Below are 27,813 nucleotides of genomic sequence, written 5' to 3'. Positions count from 1 at the left end.
TAATTAACCCTACCTGTTATCATGTTCATTTTGTTGCGTATCTCCCACGGTCGTGTTCCCCCAGAGCAGCACGATCAGCATCTCTCTCTCTGGGTTCTCACATGCTGTTATGAGACTCGTGTGAAAGCTGTCCGTCACCCACCACCATCCATCTGGATTTAAAAAGTCCTGACACACAACTACGGTCAGACGCGTTCAACGAAGGCAGAAGCTCGTATGGAGCCCCCGCCCCTGCATGAATAAGACGTTCAATTACTCTACAAGAGTTGACCTTGAGTTTAAGTTCAGTCACAGGGTCAGTGGGTTCAGTCGTAATCTCTTAAATGGGCTGACATCAGAGATGAAAAGACAGCTGTGAGAATATCAACCAAAATATAAATGACAGATTTAATCAGAACAAACCCGTTTTATCCTCACTTCTCTACGTTTGCCACATGGCGGCTTTTCTTTGTGACTCACAGTGAAAGATGTGACAGAAATGTCAGAATGGCCATTACATCCTGGCAGCGAGATTTCCACTTTATCAGACTAGGGAATAGAAATAGAAATGTATGGACACCATAGCGTTATCTGTTGTAAGATAAAATCCTCTGTGGTTTTGTTTCCTGTCACAAATTACGCTGGTGTGTTTGATTCTGCTGTTCCCACTTTCGCATTCAGAAAAGTGTGAGAAAAAAATCATCCAAAAAAAATCCTCAAAAAGACATTGCTGCCTGCAAGATAGGCTACTTAAAGTTAATCATAACATTACATTATAATATAAAAAATGTATTTCCCATCAACTAGTATAAAAATTGGGTATAAATGCTTACTTAAAAAACTGTCAATGACAGGAACAAATGACTTAAAAACTGCGTAAAATCACGACCAACATAACAAAACCTGATTGATGATTTACAGTTTGCGCCCCCAAGGAAGTAATGAATTTTGAAATTACAAACTGCACATTCAAAAAACACATTGTAAAGGAAAATGGTGACTTTTAATTTTTCTTTTTTCAGTAGTAGGGGAAATGAAAGGCTCCAAAATGAACGCTGCAATTCAATTTCAGATCAAATCAGATTATTGCAGATTAAAACCAGCGACTAATGTCTCATCAATCAAAAAGGGAGATGACAAAGAAGACAGAAAAGTGTGAAAGACGATGGTGGGAAATCTGGGGAGGATGGGTAACTTCAGGGGGGGGGGGGGTCAGGCTTGAAGGTAAAAGAAAAACAAAGTGAATACAGAGATGGATCCTCCTCATGTTGATGGGCATAGTGAGGTAGAGCCTGGACACAGGCTGCACTGCTGAATATATTTCTCTGCCTCTCTGGGGCTGTCCAATCAGGCTGCACCACTGATGAATAGTCATGAGTCACCTTATCAGGATCACCATGGATACAGAGATGTGACTGTGGCCCTATGAATGTGATGAGGGAATAGAAATGGGCCAAACGCTGCCCCGTCTTCTTCCCGTTCACATCTTGATCACCAATTAGAGCCCAGCAGGGCAGCATCCAGTCCATGTGCTCGGGCCTCTCCAGAACTCTGGGTGATGACGAAGGTTTTTTTTTAGCGAGGTGAACAACCCAGGGAATACAGTGAAGTTGACAGTTAGCAATTTAACACAATGGGAAATGTGTGAGGAGGGAGGAGGATGATTTCGATCTCAGTTTGAATTATTTGCCAATTCATGTTAATCACCAGCGAAGCCGGTTGACACGCAGCACAAACAGGTGAAGGCTGGCAGGAAGAAGGGAGGGGAAGTGGATGACAAGATGTTAAATGAAAAGAGTGGGGAAATTAGATTGAACAGGATCAGAGGAGGGAAACATTACCAGAGAAGCGGAAAAGTGACTGAGGGATGAGGACGAGAGATATCTGCAGGATATCAAATAAAGAAATGGACATTACATAATGGAATAAAAGGCTGGGACACCAAATAATGATTTATGTAATCCCCAGACCTCCCATAACCTCTTCCACACATGTTCTGAGGTGCAGTTTAGCGATGATTGATTCCTCTAAAGCCTTATCACTTGTTGGAAACCCCTTCAGGATTGTTATCTAAAACTATAATGACAAACCATTTTCAATAGGGAGGAAGGGCTCTTCAGTTTTCTCTTTTTCCTCCAAATGTACACGTTGCTACTTTACACACAACAAAGGTCATTGTTCTGATAAAGCTGATAATTGCAGTGTTCTTATCACTGATAAGACAGGCACAGTGCAAACAATGTTAATTATTTTTTAGACACTGCTTATCTTCCTCCCCATTTATTTATGAGAGACTGCAGCAATCTACTGCATATTTGAAACCCTCTAATTAGATTAGCAGGCAGCTCCATGCAAAGAGAACATAGTCAGGCAATTATACGTATTTTTCCCCTCACGCCTGCCAAAACTCAAACAAGAGTTAACGTGTTTTGTCTGTTTCCAGTGTTTGTCCTCATGTTCCATCACACACAGACAGGTATAGAAGTATTCAGGTTCTGTATTTACGTACTTTGATTTACAAAAATGTTATTTATGAGAAACTGTATCCCCACCTGCTTGCAGTTCTCATCTCACAGGCTGTTGACTGAGTTTAAAGTGTCATTAATCTTGCATAAGGCGTTTGGCAGCACGCCTCAGTGCAGATTCGGGGTTGATGCATGAAGAGTGATGGTGTGTGAGCTCTGCCCAGAAAGGTTGATACGGAGGATTCACGTAGGCCTCAATCTGCCATCCTGTTAGTGTCACATTTAACTCAGCTTCAATTCATGTATGACACATGCAGCACGTTTTCTTCTCCTGATCCTTTCACACACCAATCCAGACACCAAAGCTTTACCTTTACCGAACGACTGAACACAATAAAACATCTTCCTATGAAATCTGTCCCTCCATCACCAAACAGGTTGGATCAGTATTTAGCCACATCGCCACAAACACAGACAATAAGTGAGTCAAATTTCACATAATGCTTTGTAGGGACTCTAATGGCAGGCATCACATAATTGGGTTGTTCTTGCTGTTTGGATATTTTTGGGCACATTTGAACTTGTGTTTCTCCTGCTATACGGAGAGGTATTATTTTTGCGGTTTTTCCACATGACCAAAAGAGGAGTATCTTTGTCCTTGGATGTCCTTGGTCTTTCTAGTTTTCTCTCCAAGTGTCTAAATATAAACTTACCATTACTATTTTTGGGCAATAAATTGTCAGTATTAACTATTTTCCACCAATGATTTTTTGATTACGATTATGATTTTGATTTTGATTCTGATTCATAGTAGCAATTGTATAAGCACAGTATTTTTCTAGCAGCAGTATTGCAGTTAAATTTGTTCATATTATTAAAGACAATACAATAAAATACATACTATAAATATAAAGTAATATACTGGACTGAACTGTGAGCTGTATTTATTGTAAATTAAGAAGTATACAGAAATGAACTACATACTTATTTTAGACATGAAGTTAAAATAGTTGAAGCAACTGTAAAAAATAATCATAAATACAGAGGAAGACTTTAGATCTTGTCACTGCCAGACATTCATCCTTCTACTAGGCAGCTGGAGATGGGCTCTTTGAAATAAACTGATCAATCTCCCTCATAACCTTCATGGTTGTTGTTTTTTTTATCACCTGTCCAAATAGCTTTCTTGCATGTTTTCTCACGTGATATTTTTGTCACTTTTGCTGCTGAAACAATCCTAGCATGAGGGAATCCCCTGCATCACTGTCCGCTGTGTGTGCTTGGCCTTTTCAATACTCTGTATCCTGACATTTGATCAACCCTGCAAGACGTATAAATATTATATCAAAAAGAATGCTATGGTATTTCATGATGAAAATAAATATGTTTCTCCACACTGTATAAATACAAATATAAATGGAAATCCGAGATGCTGTCACTTCACATGGAGAAAAGGAGAGAATCTGACGGCTCTACATGTGCCGTCATCGCCTAAGTATAGACGGGCAATTTGCATTTAGAAGTGAAAGCAGATCGCTAACAGAGGCCGAGATGTGTTATTTCACAAAGACAGCTCAAAGTAAATAACAGGAATAATGCTTCATTTTCATTACTGCCAACTCTGGTGCAGCTGCACTCACACTACTGTACATTTCACACTGTATTCCACAGTGAAACTGAGGCATTCTGAAGATCAATGGAGATTTAACAGGTTGAAACACTTTGCTGCAGCTTCAGTTAAAGACTTATGTGCTCTGTATGACATGGGAATAAAACTCAACACCATGTTTGTTGTCACCTGCAGGCATTAAATATAAACCTGATACATGTCACTGACACATGTCACTCTACTGAGAGGTCAGTGATGTAATATTTATTCAGTGCGCCAGTATTATAATGTCCAATACAAAACACTATTTCCCTGTGAGAACTGTAACATTGCCATGTATTTCTAGGGTAATTAATATGGATCCAAGTTGTAAAAAAAAATGAACAAAACAGAACATCCCATTCTGAACTCCCCATACCTCTCGTCTTTGTCCTCGTATACACGTGAACTCTGAGGTGAAGCTGTGAACACTGTGTACTGAAGGAGATGGACTGAGCAATTTTTTATGGCCCCACAGGATGATGCGTTTTACAGCTTTGTGATCCACCAAATCCAGCCGTAAAAAACAAGTTGGCTGTAAATACCAGAAACTCTCTCCAGGAAGTCCACAGATGAACCTCTGTTGTTGAGGCAACCTCTTTACAGAGGCAGCATGTGCCAAGCAACCTTGTGACTGTCCATTCAAAGCTCAGAGTAACATGAGCCATACATATCGAGTTCACCTAAATAAATCAGATTGCATAGACTCTGCTCTCCTCTCAGAACCGAGGAAGCTATTAATAAAATTAGCTTAGGATAAAACTGATTTTTTCTTCTCCTTTGTTTCAAATGCAGTGTTGGTTTCTAGAGAGCTGCTTTTGTATTGGCAGATAAATGAGACAAAATTGTTTTTTCATGTCAGTGATTTACTCCATCTCCTCCAACAGCGATCGTTGTTTTTCATCTCTCTTTCCCAGTCTCTTCTCTGCCCTTTGTCTATTACAACTTCCTGTCCAAACACTTCCGTAGCTGCTCCTGGGCTTTACTCACAATCCATTTAAGATTTGTTGTCTGATAAAATCAATTACAAAATTCACAGCACAGAGATGACTGATGGCGATTTATGACTGGCAGGTTACACATTCTAAATTTAGGTAGGTCAACATTGCTGTTGGCTTGTAGCGATGAAGGTGCGTTCCCTCAATCTAATCAAAGCCATGCACTATTTTATCACTGTGGCTGTTTTATTAATACATTTAAAGCTAATTACAGCTGCTTTATTGGAACATGGATTCTGGTTCAATATACTAGTCTTGGAAGGTGAGGCAATGCAACATATAATGATTGGCCAACACAAGAAACATTGATCTTTTTTTAAGACAGGCATGGAAGGGAATTTCTCACTTCACCTGCTGCAGTAAAAAGTGTGACACTCTCAGAACAAAAGATCAAGACAGAGGTAACAATACATCACAGCTTTATAGCAGGATGTAACAAAGGAAAGTGTCCCTACAGATGCTGAAATGTGTAATAACTACTGCTAAGGTGTTTTCACAGATGCCATCTTCATCGTGAACTTGTATGAAAACTGTAAGGCTAAGCTTTGGTTCAAATTTCCTCTCTCAAAAACATCATCAGGAAAGGGTATGGGGTGCTAATGTAAAATTAATTACTGTACATGAAAAAAAGATAGGAAATTTGCCTAATAGATATTAAATCTGTCAAATTAAATCATTAAAAAGATTCCAAAGCGATACAGTTTGATTCCCAGTGATGAAGCATGGACATAGAGATGGAGTAGCCGGGAGGTGGTCAGAGGTGAAGATGAATGAGGAAGAGGAGGACTGAATTAGGTTGAAGAAAATGCAATAAGTGTTCACCTCTCTAGTACTACCCTTATAAATTAGAGATGCACAGGGAAATGAACCCACCTGAATGGAGAAGATACTAAACCACCTGCATATTTAAGAAGCCTCACATCAAAGGCTACAGCCCCCAGCAAAAAGGTGGTTCATTAGCGGTTTTTTATGCGAAATATATTTTACTTCCCAAATATTTTAACACCTTCCATTGTGAATACACAAATCAGAGTATCCATCTTGTTTTCTTTCGTGCATTGGCAGGTTCTACAAGTTTCTGTTTTATAAAGGGTGTGGAGACATTTGTATTAGTGTATCCCCAGATACATTCAAAGAAACTTTATTTCTACTACTACTACTACTACTACTACTACTACTACTACTACTACTACTACTACTACTACTACTACTACTATCACACACCTCTGTCCTGACAATAACTCCTTTCACTCAGTAACAGATGCTCCTGTATGCTAAGGGCTCAAGTTAAGGACTAGACCCATTTTGTATTTCGATTTCAGTATTTAGTCCCCCAACCACCTGAACTACCATTAAATGAGCACAAAACCATTCTGTTTATTGAGGATTTTGTCACCGTGACATGAAGGGATGTTTAAAATGGATTTAATTCATGTAGCAGGTTTCACATTATCTACACCCAGAACAGTAAATCTACTAACTCTACTTGTAGACCTCTTTCAATGTGAAACACACTGTTTCAAACTGCACCTGATAAAGGATGAGTCTCACCTCTGTGTTGCGTTATCTGTAAACCGCAAGCTGGCTGTTTCCACAGGTGACAAAGGAGAAGCTTCAGCCTTTGACAGATATTCCCTCACTAAGAATGATATGAACCAAATTTGCACCAACTGAATACTTATGCATATGTATGGATGATCTGACAAGATTGGCAGGAGCCAGGTGACAAGCAGCTGCATCATATACTGTATGTATGAATAATTATTGACCAACTACAAAATAACAGATAAAAGAACATTTTTTTAAAAATCCTAACATTTCCTTTGCAGAAGACTTCTTGATTATATTGTAAAAAATTACGCTTTTATACTGGTCTGCTCACGCAGTTCGATCAGACCGGGACTGGATTGGCGCATGAAGTACACGGGGGACACAGGATTGTCACAGCAGACCAATTAACCTTTTACTGATCCCACTTATCATAAAGGACCCCTTCAGGCATTAAGAGAGACAGCACAAATGAGTGAAAACGAAAGACTGTGTGCATAATCTACACATAGACATGCACACATGGGTGTCCTAGCCTGTGTACTCTGCAGTCTCTTGTGTCATAGACCAAATTCATCTTGTTTGACACGCTAACTCACTAAATATGACGTGCAGTCATTTCAGGCATTTGGCAGGGTCATTCTCTTTGTTTTAAATACAAGTTATGCATCTCTCACATGCCAACTATTGATCAATAAAGAAACTTGAATTTATTTTTAAAGTGTCTCTAAGGAAAATATTAACAAATAAAAGTTTGTGATTTACGTGCACACACTTTTTTGTTATGCATTCTTAATAACATTGTGCATTTTCCTTTTTCACCCAAATGCATGGACATAAAATCAAGTCAAATACAGACAGAGCATAAATCTTTTATTGCGTGCCAATAGGCTAAACTGAAATGTATAAACACATTCCCCTTTATTCGCACAGAGAATGACAAAAAGTGTGAAAGGCCATTATATAGATAGTTCAGTAGTATCTGAGAGACACCAGTTATTACTACGACTATTAATGCAGACAGCTCATCATTATTAGCTCCTCATCTGCATGCTTTATCTTAAGTCACCTGAAACATGAAGGTTGATCAGGTCAGCTTCCTGGTTCCCCTCAATAAACCACCGTCTATGGTAATGAGTCTAATATTTATAATTATGTAGAACTGAAGAGCTTTATTTCTTCCTGGATGAAGATTGACATCTTGATTGATGCGACTGTGGACGAACGGGAGGTCTTTCATGAGTACGGTGGAAGGGAGGGTGAGGCTGTACAGTCATGACGACGAGGGAAAAGGGCAGACAGACACACATACACACGAGTCAGCACTCTGAGATGTCCCTCTGGTCTAATAGACACTTACAATGCTGTATAGCGCTGCCAGGATAATTTATTTGTTTTCACTTGGAGGGCGAATAAGTATTTTTATTCAGTCGGCTGCCCCGGGCCACGCATACACCATTGATTACCTCTATCTGGCACAGAAAATAAATCCACTAAATGGAAACCTGAACTGTAGGGGGGAAAAAAAAGCTAAACTTTGTTTCAACTTCCTGTTGTTACTGGAACAGCAAACCCAAATTAGTGGCTTGGCAACGTGAGAAACTGACACAGGATCTTAAGCACTCCCAAAAAATTATTTTCTTAAGGACTTCATGGGATGTACATCAGTTTCATGGTTGACCCGGGGAAGCTTGTTCACGCAGATCAAATCAATACTCTTCATAGTTTGCAGAAAGATTAACAGCACAGAATCTGCGTCGATTTATCTTGGTGTCTCACCAGCTCCCTCTATAAGTGTGTTTGTGTATTCAAATGAAATCTAGAATCAAAGCTTGTCCTGGAACCACTCAATACACACATAATTGATTGTCTTGGTGTTTTCCCTAAGGACAGTGTACCACACCAACAATACAAAACTGAGCTTCTCCAAGTCTCACATGTGTGTTGCTTGTTTACGAAGATGAAAACTGCATAGTCCCTTTGGGTTGAATGCCTACAAAGCAGCAAAACATCAATTAGAATATTAAGATTGATATTTGCATGTAATTTTTCTACTGTTGTCAAAATGAGACTTTAATCTAGCTATAATGGAGGAGGTTTTGATTTGGAGCAGTCCTGTTTTTGAAGGACATGCTCTGCTGATGCTGTCGGCCACTTATTGGAGTATTGACCATTTGATGTGCTTCCTTCCAGTTCAGTTGCTGCGGTAGAGTACCTGTCTCTCCTCTCACACTGATCTGTATGTAGCATGAACTTTTATAAGGCTTTTATAAGGCTCCTGTCTCCCACTGAGCATTTCATTTGATTTTTTTTTTCTTCTTGACACAGCAAGGTCTCATTTTTACTTTGAGATTTGGAATCTCCCATAATAGGTCTTCATATTTAGACCTCTGTTCATCACTAAATACTTCATCACGTGAGCTCTCTTTAATTTGTTCAAACAAGTGCAGCACCCTTTTAGAATGAACGTCTTGGAAGATTGGTGACTTGTTGGTTTCTCATTACTTTTTCACAAATTTACTTCCCACTTTATAATGACTATATAATGTTATTAACATTCAACTTAAGTCAGTTGATGCCTCATTAATAAAACCAGTGCCTTGGACAGAAGCCTATCCCAGGCCTCTCTATCAGTGGCTTAAGGCATGATAAAGTGTGAAGGCTGCATCTAGTTATTTGTTTTTCATCCATCAAATCAATAATTTCAAATTAATCAACTGTGGTTTTAACATTGATCTTGCACTTCAGAGAGATTAAAGCATGTCTTTGATTCTGCATTGGCCCAAATCATCTTTTGGCCACTGTACTGTTTACACAGGATGTATTTGCTCTTTCATTTTTCATCATCTTTTAAATTCCTTAAAATGTCTGTATTTTTGATGTTGACAGTTCATCCTTGCTCTTCATCCAGGGGTCTGATGATTCATTTGAATCACTGGAGTCGGTTGCATCCCTGGAGCCCTTCCTGGTCCGGAGGCAGTCTACCCGGATGGTCCAGTTGCCCCCCTTAGCCTTTAGACAGGCAGAACAGTACTACTGTGATCGTAAGCCTGAGTCGGCAGACTCTGTCACTGTCCCCCCACGGCCCACAACACTCCCACTACGCACCCCGCCGCTCATCGCCATCACCTCAGCAGACACCAGCAGGTAGGAAATGTGGATGTGCTTTTTGTTATGCTAAGAAAAAGTCTCTGAATGAAACGACTAATTTGTTTTGGTGGATGAATGCAGAACCCATTTGATGTGAATGAAAACACAAACAGTGGCTGTGCTTGGGGGTGGAAATGCAGATTTCAGCATTCTTGTAACTGTCAGAGTGAATCTGAATGTGCAAGTGAAGAAGATGCAGAGTTTCTCAGTCGGACATTTTTCACTTGGAAAGTCGAATCTTATTGTATATCTAGAATTTTTGCACAAGCTATTTGACAATAGCAATAGCTGAACAGCTCTGAATGAATTAATACTGATAAAGTCTAAGCAATTGACTGAAACTATGTGCTTGTGGTAAAAAGTTGTATCTTATCATGTATGGACATGACTTGTACATGACCCTGGAAAAAGTCGTAAAAATGCACTTCTCTCCTATAAGTGCATACTGTGATGTAACTTTGCCCATTTATTGTACTCCCATGTTTGGGTGAAATCTCATTTGGCATTAAATTGGGTTCGACTAATTTAAGCCCACCCTCATCAACAACAGACCTCCTCCACTCGTACCTTACTTCCTGTCGTGACAACTTAACTGCAGTTGTAAAAATCCAAAGCACACATTTTCTGTAAAACTTAATGAAGAAAGTTAACAGAGTGACCCAGATGAGAAAGAGAGGGTAATCCTGTGTCAGCAGTCAGAGATCAGAGGTGTAGTTGTGTGCGTGGGGAAAAGAGAACTGAGGGGAAAAGCAAGGTGAGCATAATAGACCGGTCATAAATAAGACAATAAAAGAAGTTCAAAAGGTAGAGAAGCCAAGCAGGATCGGTGGGAAAAACAGACAGTGGCAAAATGCAGAAGTACGGAACAGACAGGAGCAGATCTGACGGAACACACTCGATGCACAGGGGCAGGTGAAATTAGTCAGGGCAGCTGCATTTGAATCAATAGTGCCTGTTAAATAAATCTGTGTTTTAAAGTGATTATGAAAGCTCTCATTTTAAACTCATCTGTTTCTGCTCAACAACAAGGATGGATTTCAATCGTTTTAGCTCATCGGGTCTTTGCATAAACATGCAGAATGAAAGTGAAAAAAACAAACACGTTAATTGTGACAGATTACCCGCCCCACTTCCAAGAGACATCGGATACCAAAGGGTGTCTGAAAGGAAGGTACAGTACGGGGATGGAAAGTATCGGCCGTTCCACAACGTTCACTTGGATAATGTGAAAGACATTCAGAGGCTTCCAGACCGGTTGCTGTCTGGTTGCTATAAGGAGCGTGACTCATCACATTAGTAGACTTAATGGATTTATATTTGTCTCTTCCGTCACTTACTAATGGAAATGTAGTTCATCATTAGGAGCATGATAAATAAAATAAATCCAGAACCTCACAATAAATACAGCACAGGCAGCTGTGGTACTGATAAATGTACAACACGGAAGACATCAGGTGTGATGGTTTGTCTGTGAGATATTTTAATGGCCAGCTTTAGCTGTGTACACGTACAAATATAAGGAGAAATTAGGCCTGAAAGACATGACTGTGCATTCACTAAAAGCAGAATCACAGTCTACCTGAAGAACTCTAAAAAACATATCTTGGAGTGTGTACATCTGAAATTTGGTAGAGATGCACTCAAATCCTCCAACCAGCTTGATCCCCTCAGGCCAAACAGCAAAACATAAACTCAAATATACACTACAGTATATTGCCAAAAGCATACACTCACCTGCCTTGACTCGCAAATGAATGTAAGTGACATCCTATTCCTAGTTCATAGGATTCCATATGAAGTTGGTCCACCGTTTGCAGTTATAACAGCTTGACCTCTTCTGGGAAGGCTGTCCACAAGGTTTAGGAGTGTGTTTATGGGAATTTTTGACCAAATTCAGAAGTGCATTTGTGAGGTCACACACTGATGTTGGAGGAGAAGGCCTGGCTCTCAGTCTCTGCTCTAATTCATCCCAAAGGTGTTCTATTGGGTTAAGGTCTGGACTCTAAGCAGGCCGCACCAGACTGTGTCATCCATGTCTTTATGGACCGTGCTTGGTGCACTGGTGCACAGTCATGTTCAAAGAGGAAGGGGCCAGTTCCAAACTGTTCCCACAAAGGTGGGAGCTTGGAATTGACCAAAATGTCTTGGCATGCTGAAACATTCAGAGTTCCTTTCACTGGAAGTAAGGAGCCAACCCCACACCATAATCCGCCCTCCACCAAACTTCACACTTGGCACAACGCAGTCCGACAAGTATTGTTCTCCTGGCAACCGCCAAACCCAGACTCGTCCATCAGATTATCAGATGGAGAAGCGTGATTCATTACTCCAGAAAATGTGTCTCCACTGTTTTAGAGTCCAATGGTGATGAGCTTTACACCACTGCATCCGACGCTTTGCATTGCACTTGGTGATGTATGGCTTGGATGCACCCATTCCATGAGGCTCTCTGAGCACTGTTACTGATTTAATCTGAAGGTCACATGAAGTTTGGAGGTCTTTAGCGATTGACTCTGCAGAAAGTTGAAGAAGTGACTGGAACACCTGATTCTGATTATTTAGATGAGTACATTCGGCAATATAGTGTATCTCAAACAGACTTCGTTACTCATTGCAGACAGTTGTCCAGTGGGGTTTAATAATTGAACAAAGCATTTGGTTCAGAAACATGTCAATAAAGATGTTCTTTAATTTAGTAGATTTTCTCAATATGTTTCCAATGGCTTGCTAAGTGCCATACACACACCTGCCATGTTTCCTGCGCTTTTTTTTTTTTTTTTTAAATTTTCCAGGATAATGGGATCTGCAGTGTCTTGCAGAGTCAATAAACAGTACATAAGTAGACTTCAGTTAGTCCTACTCTTGTTAAAAGAGACTTTATTAGAGGGTGTCATCAGCAGACTTAATGGACAGGCTTTAAACATGAGGAAGGTCATTGACTTCTGTGCTCCTTTATCGGGAACCGATAAAAACTGACATCTCTCGGTTATAAATGACATTTTCAGGCAGACAAGGCTGCTTTCAAGGCAACTCTGATATACAACAACGGCAAAATAATTTCCTCCGCTTAAAAGTCAATTTCTTTTTAACATGTTGACTCAAGAAAATACAAAATACCTGCAGCGTGGCACAGCACACATCTACACTATAAACAACACTGTCTTATGTATCAGTGAGAGATGCTGCTTCCTGTAAAGAAGCAGTGAGGACTAAATCATTTTCCCACAGCTGTTTCTATAATGTCAAAAAGTTTCCCATGTGGAGTCCATCCTCCAAATAATTGGCAGTACACTAACAAAATTTTGCTGTGTGACTAACTGTTCTTTGAAAATCGAATCACGATACTTAGTTAGAAGTTGTAAATTTGTAGAGGTTGTGCCTTTATTTGAGGGCCAGTCGTTGGACAGGCTAATCACCATATTCTCCTTTTCATGTCTTCTTTTTCTTGTGGGAGAACTTAATGGTACATTCATTCATAGTGTGTGTGTGTGTGTGTGTGTGTGTGTGTGTGTGTGTGTGGTTGTGTGTGTGTGTGTGTGTGTGTGTGTGTGTGCGTGCGTGTGCATGTAACCTTATACCATTATTTACATCACATCAAGTACATTTGACTGCTTTCATAACAAAACTGAGTACCAGCCATTAAAAACTGGACTGCGGGGAGAAAAATGGATGAGGGGGGGGGGATTTTAAGGTCATATATCTTAACTTGGCTTCAAGCTTGATACATCTATAATTCAGTGTGGTGGTGAAAAAGAAATATGTAGTTGTCAAGCATTAAGGATGGAAGATGTGCAACACTAAAGGCTCCGACTGTGACATCAAATGTATTTGGTTTTATCAATGCTGTCTGCAGCTAAATGAGACGCCGTTGTTGATGCAAAAAAGCAGCACAAAGCAATACATGACTTTCCATTAAACGCCCTCATAATGTTAATACAAACAGACACTGGTAATGTCCTTTCAATCGTGTCATTGGTTTTCAGTGACAAGTAAACAGCATCTAAATACAGCAGAGACGCTTTTGTTAACTTTGAAATATTAGTTAATACACTGTGTGAGGATGTTATTCAATTCATTAGATGGATTTAGACACCTCAGACCTACACAGATCATGTATTAGAGACACTTTTTACAACACGTGGCAGATGGTTGTTAGATTGACACCTTTCGTTGTGAAATGTTTACCTAAATGCTTACGAGGAGTGCTGTTGTGTTAAAAAGCCCAAAGATAAACATTTGCAAATAACATAATCTAGCTTTAAAACCCAGCCGTCATTCATTCTTTCTGTAGTGGAAATTTTACACTTGTTGTCCTCTACCCTTTCCTCATTGACTTTTATAATATTGAAGAAACCCATTTTACGTAAATTGCAAGTGCCTGGTGCAAAACAGGTCAAGTAAAGTCAGTTACCACGTTTTATTATCAAAGATGTCTCTGAATTACTCACGGAATGCATTTCCATACTTTTAGCTCTTTAATATCTTTAAATATGCTCTGGAGGACGAGCACTTTCTTGACATGAAATTACAAAATGTACCCATAATTTTTCTCATTCTATGTGTTAAAAGGCACCAGAATCCAATAAATGTTCTTTTGAAGGACCTCCAGACACATGAAGCGTCATAAGCTCATGAGGGATGACAATGCACATTTAAAAGGTTAAAGGTCAGCTTCAATTGATAATATTCTTTAGAAATACTTTCCTGAGTTAATATTCATGGCCACAAGTCAGATTGTGACCATATTTCACATTGAGTCAGGTACTCTTTTGACAGCACCAGATTGTATGGTGGTGAGGATGTGTGTGAAGCAACCATATACATTATGTTAGAACTATATATTACTTCTATATAATATTATAGAATATATTGGAACTGTGAATTTGCAACAACATCCATTTTTGAAGGATTGTAGTCCATCACATGATCAAAGGTGTTGATAAAAGTGACCTTTTGGGGCTTTTTGTTGCAACACGTGATGAAGCTCTCTAACAGTCACTCCATACACAAAGAGTCTTCATAGACATAGATATGAATTGCTACTTGATGAACCATAAAGTGAGAATTCTCAATTGATCTGTAGCAAGCTTATATCTTATTCATACAATTTAGTGCCCTGGGGCCTCAGATACCGGCTGGATTGGTGCATTCGCGTTTAAAAGGACCAGATGCACTATGAATATGTAAAAGTAGAATTTTATTCTGTTGAAAGTACAGTAAAATTTGTACAAAGATGTTAATTTAAGTTACATTACAGAAAAGGTTCACTATATCAGCGGATGACAAACCTGTGCCAACAATAACAGCATTGGAGTCATTAAGTCATTACTTTTAACTTGAGGCTTTTGTACAGAAATACTTCTCTAAGTTTGTTTCTGTGATTCACATTTTCGAAGGTTAATGACTGAGAGACAACTAGCTGTGAAACATCAGGTATGGCTGAAACTGCTCTGTTCAGTAAGGCCTTGTTGAAGATAGCAATCGGGTATAATCAATGACTACCGACTGCACTAATAGTTATCTCAGTCATTGCCTCATTATCCCTGGAATAACAGCCTCATTCAGTTTTAGTAGACAAGAAAACCAATCGAGCATAAAATGAAAGTAGCACATGGAAAAATAATATCCGAAAAAATATCCTTTGAAGGGAGACCAAATTATGGCTTCATGAGATTACGTTACATTTAGTAGAGGCAGATGTAACAGCTTTTGTTGTTTAGGTAGTTAATAAATCCCAGAGACAAACATTTATATAAGGTGTGCCATCTTGAAAAGTTGCCAATCCGGTATGTTGTTTGGTGAAGGTGACTCCCATTACATCACCTACTGGATGACATAGTTTTCGTGACGTAGTGTAGAATCAAAGAATTAGAAACGGCAATGGATTCACGTGCATTTCCGGTTAGCTCTGCTACACGTGCTGCACCAGTTTGTCCCTGTAGTACGTGGAACATGGTTAACCATAAGAGGCCCGGCACAAAGTCCATAATTTATATGAGCCACTCAAGTGTGCATGCATGTGCTTCTTTATCTCTGCTCTGTGTCCTGTAAGAGAGCTGAATGTATTGATATATCTGTGACACCATGATGTTCAAACACTACAAGATCTCTACCTTCTCGAATATCAAAACCAGAGTATTACTTGATGAAGAAGCAAACCAAAAAATGCCTATTAAAAGGGGTACAGTCCTTTTTTTTTTTTTTTTTGCTAAAGTTCACAATTGCCTTGTTGGACTAACCTTCCTGTCCCGGCACCATGGCACTCGATGACTTTGTCAAGGATGAGTCACATTGTTTTATACAGGACTATCTTTCTGCTGCTAATGCAGGGGAGTCTGCCTACACACACTACTGCAAGGAGATTGTAGGGGATGGATGGGAAGAGCGCTGCCCTCCCTGAAAGTCCCTTGAAATGATGACAAATAGAACAGGAGAGACGAACAAGGTTACTGTACCACTGCACTCCTCTTCATCACAGGCAGAGGCAGACACCCTGGAAAGATGCACAGTTTTTAAATGAATTACCATGATGGAGAGCCTCTTTTACCTGGATAAGTTAATACATTTGTTAATCCCCTGCACTTCCACAAACACAAACCTTATGTAAACTACTGGAACATTTCACTAGTCCAGCATTGTTTATGTGACATGGCCACCTGGCTCTCTGCCCACTTCCACCCTCTGCTTTCTCACTCTTGGACGCTTTCGGGGGAGGTGCTTTGGGTGGGTCCCTCATGTTTAATGTATTATCCTGTGCACTACACCCCACCGCTTGTTTCTGCAGGGGATTTGAGGAGGAAAGAACAGTGTAGTTATCTGTGGATGGTTTTACGCATGCCAAGCGCGTAAACTGAACTACAGCGCTTGGGGGGGGGGGGGGTTTGCATAAGTTCCCAAGGTGTTGCGGACATACAATCGAGCCTGTTTGCACCGTCCTGTGCCGAACATCTTGTTCTGCTGCATCAACAGAAGCACCTTGCTGAAATGGGCGCGTATGGAGGGAGCGGGGAGCACTCGGCTGCCAGATGCAATTGGTAGGTTTCTCCTTGTGTTTTTTTTTAAAAAATTTTTTAACTCAGGAACTATTCTTCCGTTTCCACGCAGTCGTTAATTGGGATTTAAACCCGTGATGCGTAAATGGAATCGTTTTTGGCTGCGTCCACTGTGTTCCTGCTGGCCGGTGAGGAAGTTGATGAAGTTAAAGTCATTATGTGATCTCTATCCACAAACTGGACGCGAAGCACCGAGAGTGACCAAAAAAGTTGTCTCAGTTACTCCGAGAATCATAATTTTGCCGTCGGGGCTACTTTCTTCCTAAAAAAAATACCTTCAACTCGGCCCCCCCCCCCCCCATCCCTGTCAAAGCACTCTCCCCAAGGCCAATCCGTTTGAATTGCTTTTTAAGTGCTTATTTTTTTTAAAAGAAAAAAAAAAATCAACAAGAACTTTACAAGGAGAATGGAGCCCGTCTGTGGTAAAGTCGGGACTGCGTCCTTGGTCCCCGGCGGTGGAACCGCGGTGAGCACTAAGGCGCCAAAACATTTGTGGCGGCAGCAGAACCAGGCAGCGCTCTCTCCGCTCCACCACGCGCTGGTAGTGCGCAAGAACGACCGAGTGAGACAAAGAGGCTTTTCGGACACCGAGAGGTACCTCAGCCCTAGGAACATGGACCGGACTTACGCGGTGGACACGGGGCACCGACCCGGGCTGAAGAAATCCAGAATGTCGTGGCCGTCGTCGTTTCAAGGTCTTCGACGGTAAGAGGCGCGATGCCAACTGCTGTTCTTCATCTTCATCTTGTGTCTCTTTCTAATTCCCCTCCATGGAGATGGGCGTTGTGTGTGTGTGTAAGTGTGTGTATGTGTGTGTGTGTGTGTGTGACAAAGGCAGGAGAGCGTTTTAAGTAATTTATCTCACATTTAGTCCCAACTTTGAAGACCTTATCAGCGATTTTGTTCCAGTCCATGTTGGAACTCTTGTTTTCCATCACTTTTTTGTGCGGCACGCACAAAAAATCGTTTCCGTGGGAAGAGAAATAAAGGATGGATGAACATGTTTGATCGCTCGATTGCAAAACAAAGACAAAGAAATATACGTTAAATAAATAAATAAATCACATGATCATTGCGGTCACACCTTTTTGAACTTAAATCTCTCGTCACCTAACTTCTATTTTTTAGTGTTCTTAGAATAAAGGAGCTTTAACGCGTGGACAGTTTGGTGCAGGTCAGAACGGGGTGTGAGAGCGAGAATGATGTGTTGGGGAAAAAATAGTAAAGTCAAAAGAGGTTTAAGGGAGTAGTGACAATATAAATAGTTATTATGAGATTGTGTGTTCCTGCTCATCTGTTCGTTAGGTTGACACTGGAGGTAGGTGGAGATGTGGCTGCTTAATGAAGGATACTGATGAGATGAAATGGAAGCGTTTACCAAAGACAGGTCAGAGTCGGTAATCATAGGTGTGACTGTGAGCCCAGCACACACACAGCCTCTTGTGACTCGAGGTTGTTGCTGTAGTGATCTCATCTTTAAGATCACTGGGCTGAGTGTTTATGTCTGGTGTGAATTAGTCCCTGGTCTCTGAGGGGAAGGGATACAGTAAGAGGGGATCTACATCATCACTAATACATAATGAACACAGTCACAATAATGCAGCTGACAGTATGGATTATGTGTGACAAGTCGTGTTTTTACTGATGTTTGTTTGTATTCAGCCTGAGCAGCTATAGTCAAATATACTGACAGTAATAAGACAGAGAGAGAGGGGGAGAGGGAGAGAGAGGGAGAGAGAGAGAGAGAGAGAGAGAGAGAGAGAGAGAGAGATAGAGAGAGAGAGAGAGAGAGAGAGAGAGAGAGATGGACAGGAACACAGCTCTACACTCAGAGCGCCTGATTATGTGGGCAAATGTTTCTGCTCTAATTATTCACTTGTTCTAGGAAAAGAGGGAGGAAAATAAGACCAGCTGAATTAAAATATGAGAAGGTGACCTCAGCTTTGTCGCATAAATGACTGTTGTGGGTGTAAGTTTCCCTTCTATAGATCACCGCTTCCTTTCGTTCTTCATTTTAACATTTATTTGGAAAAAAAAGGAAGAAACAGTTCAGACATGACTGATGCGTCCCTGCAGGTCCAGTCATCAGTCAGATGTGGTAAGTGCACAGGATAGCCTGTCTGACAGACAGTCACAGTGGTACAGTAGCAGATCAGTCACACGGAGAAGCCGGAGAGGGATTGAAGCACAAATGGATGTGACATTGCAAATGTTGCAGTGCACAGAAACACCCGTGTGATTTTTAAAATGTCCCTCGATGGAGAAATTTTACAGTAGACATTCGTGCGATTTGAGTGCGTGAAAGCTGAGTCAAGCATGTTTCAAATCTGCTTCAGGAGGGTGATTACACGTAGATTAACCCACACAAATCAACCTCTAGACAGGAAGCTAATTATGTAAGAGGAACAATTCACACGCGCACATACAGTATAGACGAACACCAGGCTAAATTAAGGTTTGCCCTTTGTATACCACAGCTTGGCTCGTCGTTATCAGCAGCTGGCTGGCAGGGCCCATGTATTGGTTGTGTTTTGTTATTTTCTGTGCATCCGTCTAGCTGCAGACCGCTGCCAGAGTGATTCTCAAAGGCTTTCATCCAGTGTGGATGTCATGAAACCTCCATATTTAATTGCATCGCTAAAAGTCATAATATAAAATTCTACCATGATTCATTGCTTGCAATAACAATGGGCATAATGATTCAGTTTTCTGGTAATGATCTTCATTCATAGAAGGTAAAACTCCTGCAACACCTGCATTATCAGGAACAACTTCATTAGTAAGGCCAACGCATTTTGCGGTCGTGTTGATTCTCTTTCATCCAGCCCGTGTTGATCCTTGAAGGTTAAATCTGGAGCAAAGGACGTCTATTTGGGTGCTGTTTTCGAGACAAACTGCATGTGACTTTAATAACTCTGGCTGTGTCAGTGTCCTTAGCAGAGTTTAAATATTTGAAACTCTCCACAAGTCAGATAGAACTAGAGATGCCTTTTGGATGGGAGGACAAATGTCCTCAAACCCTAAATGAACGCGTCATTGCTCCAGATTCAACATTCAAGTAGAGATTACGCAATACACAATATTTGGTGTGAGATTTCAAAAGTATTGCATTGGGAATAAAACAAATTATTGTTAATTCTTTTCAATATATATTTAAATCATCATTATCTAAACCCCATGAATGACAATAGATTTCTAATCTATTGTCTCATGAAAGTAGCACTAGGTTTTTGTTTCTGTGGCCCAAACACCTGAAGTCTTACCCTCCTTAGTCTCCTTGACATTTCTTGGATTGCTTTAAAAGCCTTTGAGTATACAGCATATAGCTAAGCTACACAAAGACTGCTAACTCCCTTCCTGGGCTTGACAGCTTTTTAGCACATAAAGCCAGACTTTTTAGACACTCTTTAGTCCAGTCAACACGTCATGTTCTCGGCCGACTTTTCCAATCAGCCAGGCTGCATCGGGTCACATATCACCACATGAAATACTCTGCAATCAAGTTGTTGTTGCGGGTCAGAAAACCAACACATATTTCCTAATTGTAACAGATGGATAGAAATAACTTCTGTGCCATCATCCCAGTCATAAACTAACAAGAACAGCCAGCTACTTGCTCAATACAGACAGTTAATATCAATCTTATGTATAGAGAAGGACAGCAAATCATTCCCTCAGAGAAGCGAGGATGTTGCTGTGTCTGCCGGAGCAGCTCGTTGGGTGCAAGGTCCAGCAGCCCCAAGGTAATACACATCACCCAAATGTGTCAGAATCCAGGATGAGCCGAGACACTGCTCAAGGCCTCTCTGAGACCTCAGAGAGAATCTGGAGCATCCTTTGATGAGATGGCATTTCTCCCCTATTGCGTCCCTGTCTCTGCCATGTGGATGTTGTAGGGGAAAGATGGGGGAAGATCTGAAGATATCAGTGAAAAGAATTCTGATTTTTCTCATTGATGTTGCAATCAAGGTTTGGCGATTCGGCAGCTGGCCGAAGAAATGTCAAAAAAAAAAAAAGGATGCAGCGTCTAAGTGAGTGAAGGGATAGAAGGTGTACCATCTGGATAATATGTCCCTTGAACATCAGTAGACTGTAAAAAACATTTCCTGTTCCCGCTCTTTCTCTATGCTGTATTTTATTATTTTTTTCCAGCCACTCCTCCTCCACCCCCCTACTGGGACTGTTAGTGCCATAGTGAGGTTTTTAGCCGACATGAAGCATAACCCCTTGGCTTTGTCATTAGGTCCCAAGGGTGTTAGTGAGCGAGGCAGGAACTGCTATTGGGCACATGGCTATATATAACACCGTCATGGCCATAATCACAGTACATAGGCTGCTACTTGCTCAAAACCTATCTACTGTAGGGGCTGTACTCTCGTGCCTGTGAAATGTGCCCAGCTCATGCTAATGAACTCACTGCAGACATGGTACTAAACTTTCCATTAGCAGAGATCAGTGTCAAACATCATGTAGCTTGGGTAATGGAACAATTCGTGAGTGACAATTTCTGACTGTGGTGGGTCTTGTTGACCTGCTAAATCAAACAGAAATAGACTGTTTGATGTATGATCATGTGACTATCTCCTTCTTTGATAAATGAGTATGTGCATTAGAAACTTATCGATGCAGACACATTCTGGTCGGTTGTCAATGTTGGTCTGCCAATCATGCTGTGAATCCGCAGTTATCAGGAGACAGGGAAAAGCTTCTCTCCATTGGAGCACCGTGTAACCGATATACTGTAACACCAGCCATACTGTGACTCAGATCATACTAAATATGCATGCCTAGAAGCGGATGGAATATGGTTATATTCTAATCTCTAAATGGAATGAATATAACCAAAACCACTCATCGGAAACCATAAAAAATGTGCCACTTGATAGCTACTCAGAATCCATTAGCAAGTTTATATCACCAACATTCAGTACTGCAGTCAGTCTGCCTGTCAGCCTCGTGTGTAATACAGTAATGAAGTGAAAATCTTCAATCAAGTTAGGTGGAATCTTTACATAATCTTCATCTGAATAAACCGTTCTTCCCCCGGAGGAAGTGGTGAGATTATTTATATTTGTCGCCATATTTTTTGCTAATTTTGCTATCTAAATGTGTTTATGAATAACAACTCAGATCACCGACAGAACCTAAAATTCGAATGAATACTTTCAACGAACGGCTCTGCTGCAACATACCAAACAACAAGAGATCATCGAGGCAAATGTGTTTTGTCTGTTTGAGCTAGCAAACCATTTTTCTCTAGATGCAGTGAAACAAGATGGATCATTTTATAAAATGACCACAAACCATTGCGACTGTCACAACATCATAGAAAAGGAGCAAACTGAAAGAAACTTTGAGAGCCAATCTGTGTGTTAACCACTGACCCTTGCCACCATGGCTTAATCTCATTATTTTCCAGAGGCAATCTCAAGTGTCTGACAAAACAAGATATCTATTTTGGTCATTCCAGCTGCCTGTGGTGTAACACACATTGGTAGAACTTTTGTTTTTTTCATATCTTTTCTCATTTCTGAGTTGTTGGTCCTCAAGAATCTTTCACCAATCAGAGATGAAACTGTTACCAAAGGTTGATGCTGTTTTCGGCGCACCTCTTTTGTAATGAGTTGTATTTTCTTTGAGGCCATGTAATCTGTAATACATTCCTAATTTTTAAGTGATTCTTTTTGATTTATAAAAGCTTCTGGTTGTATCTTTAACATGTTAAAACAATCCAGAAATGCATATTACAGAAACATGAAGGATACACCTTGAAAATTCTATCTTAAATAATATGTATACCAATTTGTCAGATGGCATAATCGTGCACAGTCGTGAAACTTGCTGAAGTAAACACTGATATTCAAGTTCACCACTGGGAGATTTGTTTTAATGCACACATCTGTTGTTTTAAAGCACAACAGTTGGGCAGGCAAAGACTGATTCTGCTGGGGAATATATTTTCTCATTGTGATAATTGAACAAAATCCAGCCGGAACGACGGGTTAGTGTGTGTGCCTGGGTCTAGGGAAACATTATTACTTCATAAAGGAGAGGAGATGTGGTGAATGCCAAGACCTCAAAAAGGAGAAGAACTCCAACAACTTATGTTGTGAGGACTGGCCATCTAATTTTTATCAGCAGCAACAGGCGTTTGTTGTGTGCCCCCCCCCCCCGGGCTGCCCTTTCCTTACTGGTCATCTGCCTGGCGAATGAAACGCATGAAAATCATTTGATGAAGGATAGCCGTGGTTTGGCTACGAGCCAGAGCTTGGAGACTGCCTGCATGGTGCTTGGAGATTTCCTGAGCTCTTGGCTCACATATATCTTACTGATCATCTCACACTTCACCGGTTGATAAAGGCTCTAGCTGGGCTAGTGATTGCTCCATATAGGGTCTGCTAGGAGCTTTCAGAGAGAATATATAGAGGTTTGAATTATTGATTGTGTCTGTCAGGTTATCCGTATCAAAGCTTTGTAGAGAGCAATGACAACAGAATTACTTGTCAGCTTTTATTTCTCATTAAATGACACAAAGCCTTAATATAGTGGACATTGACAATCCACACTACTCCCCTTCTAGCATCAGGTGATAACTTTACCTCATCCAGTGGCATAAGGTATCGCTTACTGGAAGAAATAGACCAACAATTAACCTGCCAGCAAATTGTAAGGCTCCCCTAACATGATCAGGGTTCTTACACTGCCTTATAGTGAAGGGAGATTTTGTGGAAACCTTCTGTCATGCGAAGCCTTAGCACCCTGCACACGTTTCTCAGATTACCTCTCTCAGCTTTTGATTATTGTCTTTTTTTTCACTTTGCCAGTTTTCTTTGTCTGCCAGTCAGTGCATTGTCTCGAGACGTATATCTTCTCCATATTCTTGTTCACGGGTGTTAACAAAGGCAGCCTCGTGAAACACATTTGAAGTCCATACTGACATATCTCCTCCCTGGTGTTGTTCATATCCTCCTATCTGTCCCATTGCCCTTTTCTGTCTCCTTTGCTCTCACTCATGCTCTTTATGTCTATTGATTCGCCTTCCTTTTTCCGCGTCTTTATCTTGAACGAATTGTGTCTTAGGGGCACATGTCTCCTGCCTCATCTGTCAGCTTCCATCTGACGACCTGTCGCACACACGTCTCAACCAGCTCGCTCTTGTGAAAGCAAGCCTGCAGTGGGTTGCATCTCCACCACTTGGATAACTGCCTTCTAGAAGGGGAAAACTGACAGTATAGTTAAAAAGCTCTATATGTCGACACACAAAAATGTTTTCATGGGCCTTTTTTCTCCCAAATAATTATGATTTTATAGTTTGTATTAATGGACTGCATTGACAACTGCATGACATATGTAAAAAAAACAACTCCCTACTGACGGCAAAAGATTGTTATTCGGAAGATTTAAAGGCTGGAAATGTAACATAATTCTTTGGAGCAATTTTAACTATAAGGAAAAATTATCACTACTAATTAGAATTCTAAAAGATAAGTCTTTCTTTCAGTCATAACTTATGAGACTACAGGCTGTGTGTATATTATATTGAAAAGGTTTCACGTGCGGCAGCAAGACTCATTTGTTAATTTCATGCCACTATGTATGTAATAAATCACTCCAGGACTTTTCACTAATTAACAGGAGATGGATTTTGTTGTCAATCCATTGTAAAGAATGGACAGGCTGGGCTTGATGGCTTCTATTACAGACCCATTAACAGAACTCTTTAGATTGTCTCCTAGTGTTTGTAATTACATCATTACTAAAATTTCTGTTATACACAATTTAGATCTGACAAACCGGAATACGTTTTCTAGCTCACCTTTAAAATTCATATCGAAAAATTATTTTTTGAAACAGTCTTTTGTTGATGATGGGAAGGTCATTTGCAGTAACATTAACATTTGCAGTTTTCACTGAATAAGAGCAAAAACATTTTCATGTTCAAGAATATTTTGCTTTTGTGAATACAAATACAATTTTAATGTAGGATCTGCAGACAGTTCATTTTATGTTTTGTATCTTTGTGTTTGTTCTGGTTCTTTGACGATTCTTGCTTTCGCTTCTTGGAGAGGAAAGGTTATGCGTTATGGTTGATGAATCGTTCATAATTGAATGACGTGTGTCAAATCATGGAGTCACAACCAGTAAACTGGCTACCAGTGTTGCAATCTGTGGATGTTCATCCACGGGTAAATACAGTATATTACCCGTATATATATATTATTATATATTTAGGCATGACAGAAAATACAACTTATTTGCTGTTCAGAAGAAGACAAAAGGTTTGTTCATTTTCACATACCTGACAGTGATGAGGTGCTACTCGCCACGAGGGAGACCGGGGCAATGTGTGAAACACTTCCTGATATGTACACTTGGTGAAGGTGTTCAGTTAGCTGTGCATTATCCCATGCACTAATTGTGTTTTGGCAAATGTATCTAAATGTGCTGACCTGACACTTTTCAGAGCAAACACAAATTGAAATAGTCAGTTAATTTGTTTGATGTGTGTGTGCCCGTTGGAGATAATTATAAGAAATTCCCTGAAACATTGCATTCACATTCCATTGGCCATTCACACCTTGATCTCTACGGAACAGAGTCAGGCATCAGTTAATCCCTGAGAAGACAATGCTATGTGCTAGATAAATACACACACACACACACACACACACACACACACACACACACACACACACACACACACACACACACACACACACACACACACACACACACACACACACACACGCACGGACGTATGTAAGCATGCACGCACGTACACAAGCATGCGCGCAAAAAATTGCCTTAGGTTAAAGAAATATATGTAATATCTGTTGTTGTGGGAGTCTTTTCTCCAGAAAGGTTAAATGTTAGTTGTGTGATACCGCTCAAAACTTCACCACTACTACCACACTAAAAAACAATCAACCCACTGCTTTGTCCTAATGACTTGGATATAATGATCATGTTCCTCTGAGCTTGGGGGAGAAAATGTGAGACATCAGTCTGAGGCGTTTTGTGGCACATCGGTGAGGGTGAGGCATTCAAGGGGCTAATGGCCAAGTTAACAGGAAGCAACTTCTGTATTTAAAATTGTTTCACTTTTCTTTGGGTAAAATTGAACCGTATAATTCCTGTTAAGGAGTGTGAGGCTATCAAAACTGGAATTAACCTAACCTGACATTCCGTTCTGTCTTATAACTGCTTGGCACAATTCAAAGGCCAGTTGTAAAATAAATTAGATTTATTAAGTATGAAATAGATCCACCCTGTTTGATGTGAATCTTAATCTCCTCGCATTTTTCCCTAAATGCATTTTACAGAAGGTCACTTTGCTCATTTGGGAAATAGTCACCATGGCTACATTAGTTAAAGGGGTGCACTGATTTCATTAGCAATGAGATCTCATGTGGATGCCATGTGGACAGTGAGCAGAGTGCAGGAAAGAGGAGTAGAGTGATTATTCATGGAGAGCTGAAGATTGGGACTTCTTGTTTGAAGCACTTTTTATGAAGCTGTTATGTAGGTTCCCACTGCTTTTGAAATTCACAGCGTTCTTTTTTTTTTTGCTGCCTCTGAAGTGTTACTCATATCCTTCCATTTTAGGACACAAAAAGTTAGCAGTTTTTTGGTTTTCTTAATCTCCTGAATTACAGAACAATAGCCAGAACTGTTGAGACATTACATTACATTTCAAAATTTTTGAAATGTGAAGGTAGTTTGTGGAGCTGTAAAATGCATAAATAAGTTAAATATAATGCACAAATGTGCATTAATGAAGTACAAAATTATAACGTATTTTTTGTTTGTTTTTCTACATTGGAAATTTCAATTTAGCGATCATTTTTTAGTGGAATTTTCCAAAACAAAACATCTTTCAGAATCATAAATAAAATGGAAATAATGTATGTTATGTATTCTTCCTGTGCAGCCAATTACTGAGTATTTGACCGGTACTGAGTACCAGTACCGGTCCGCGACCCGGGGGTTGAAGACTACTGCTTTAGAACACAAGCACAATTAACAAAGGGCAAAGACAGGTGATTGTTGTGCCTCATTCTGACTCATGGAATTACTGAACTCTGATAGGGTTGCTGAACTTTCTCAGATTTCTGTTCCAGGACATGTGGGGAGGAAACACAAAGTACAAAGAACAGAAAAAAAGTTTTGTTGCAATGGCAGAAGGCCAGAATCGTAAACCCTAAGAAGCTTGGCGAGGATGATTCCTTTCCAAGACGAAAGAGTGCCAGTGTGAAACTGCAAGGAAGAGGAAATTACTGACCGGTGTGAGGATTGCTAGGATTTTGTACATATGTGGAGAAAAGTTAACAGCTAATAGCTTCGCAATGTGAAGCTATTAGCTTCATAGGCCTTTCCTTGCTGCCTTAATTTTTGTAATTTTTGTATTGGACTATCAATGCACATACCTATCAGGGCCAGACCAGCAGTCTGGATCCCTTTAATTCTGGAGTACAGGAATGATAATAATATTGATGTGTCTGCAGGGCATCTTGGAGCAGTGAATAGCTGTGCCCTACTTTCTTCTTGTCCCTCAGGAGTGCCCTACCTGTCTATGTTCATCTGCATCATTTAACACAGGAAGACTGCACCATATCAAAATTAAAATTTTAAAGGCTTTAGGGTTTTGTAGCATTAAAAACCAGGCTGGTGGAACTGCATGTGACTTCATTTGACATGCATTTTCCCTGTTGTTTTTGTAGCTAATGAGACTGTAAGATGTCAAGTCAGAATATTAACCTTATTGCTTTGTTCTGTTATGGACACTGATAGTAATGCTAAAGCTCAAACCCACTTAGACTGGTATGAGTTTGAAATGCCATCACCCTCAGTTTCGCATTACCGTTCTTCATTACTTTCAGGCAAATTTTGCACGCAGCTGATGAAAAACACCATTCCTGTTCAGGGCATTCACCAGCGGGGACTGAAATCTCATCGCCATCTTAACCCATTTG

At 40.3% G+C, this 27,813-nt stretch overlaps 1 protein-coding gene across 1 annotated transcript in view; it reads left to right on the top strand.

Annotated features, from left to right (window-relative positions):
- The window catches only part of pde4d (phosphodiesterase 4D, cAMP-specific), a 159,624-nt gene that overhangs the window by 19,873 nt on the left and 111,938 nt on the right, over positions 1-27,813 (top strand). The window contains exon 3 of the mRNA XM_068311752.1: positions 9,550-9,785. Within this exon, the coding sequence (XP_068167853.1) occupies positions 9,550-9,785 (236 nt within the window). The remainder of the gene's footprint in view (positions 1-9,549; positions 9,786-27,813) is intronic.

This window comes from Antennarius striatus, chromosome 3 (genome assembly GCF_040054535.1).
Source record: "Antennarius striatus isolate MH-2024 chromosome 3, ASM4005453v1, whole genome shotgun sequence".
In the NCBI taxonomy this organism is placed as follows: Eukaryota; Metazoa; Chordata; class Actinopteri; order Lophiiformes; family Antennariidae; genus Antennarius; species Antennarius striatus.
This window is presented reverse-complemented; position numbering and strand designations above follow the sequence as displayed.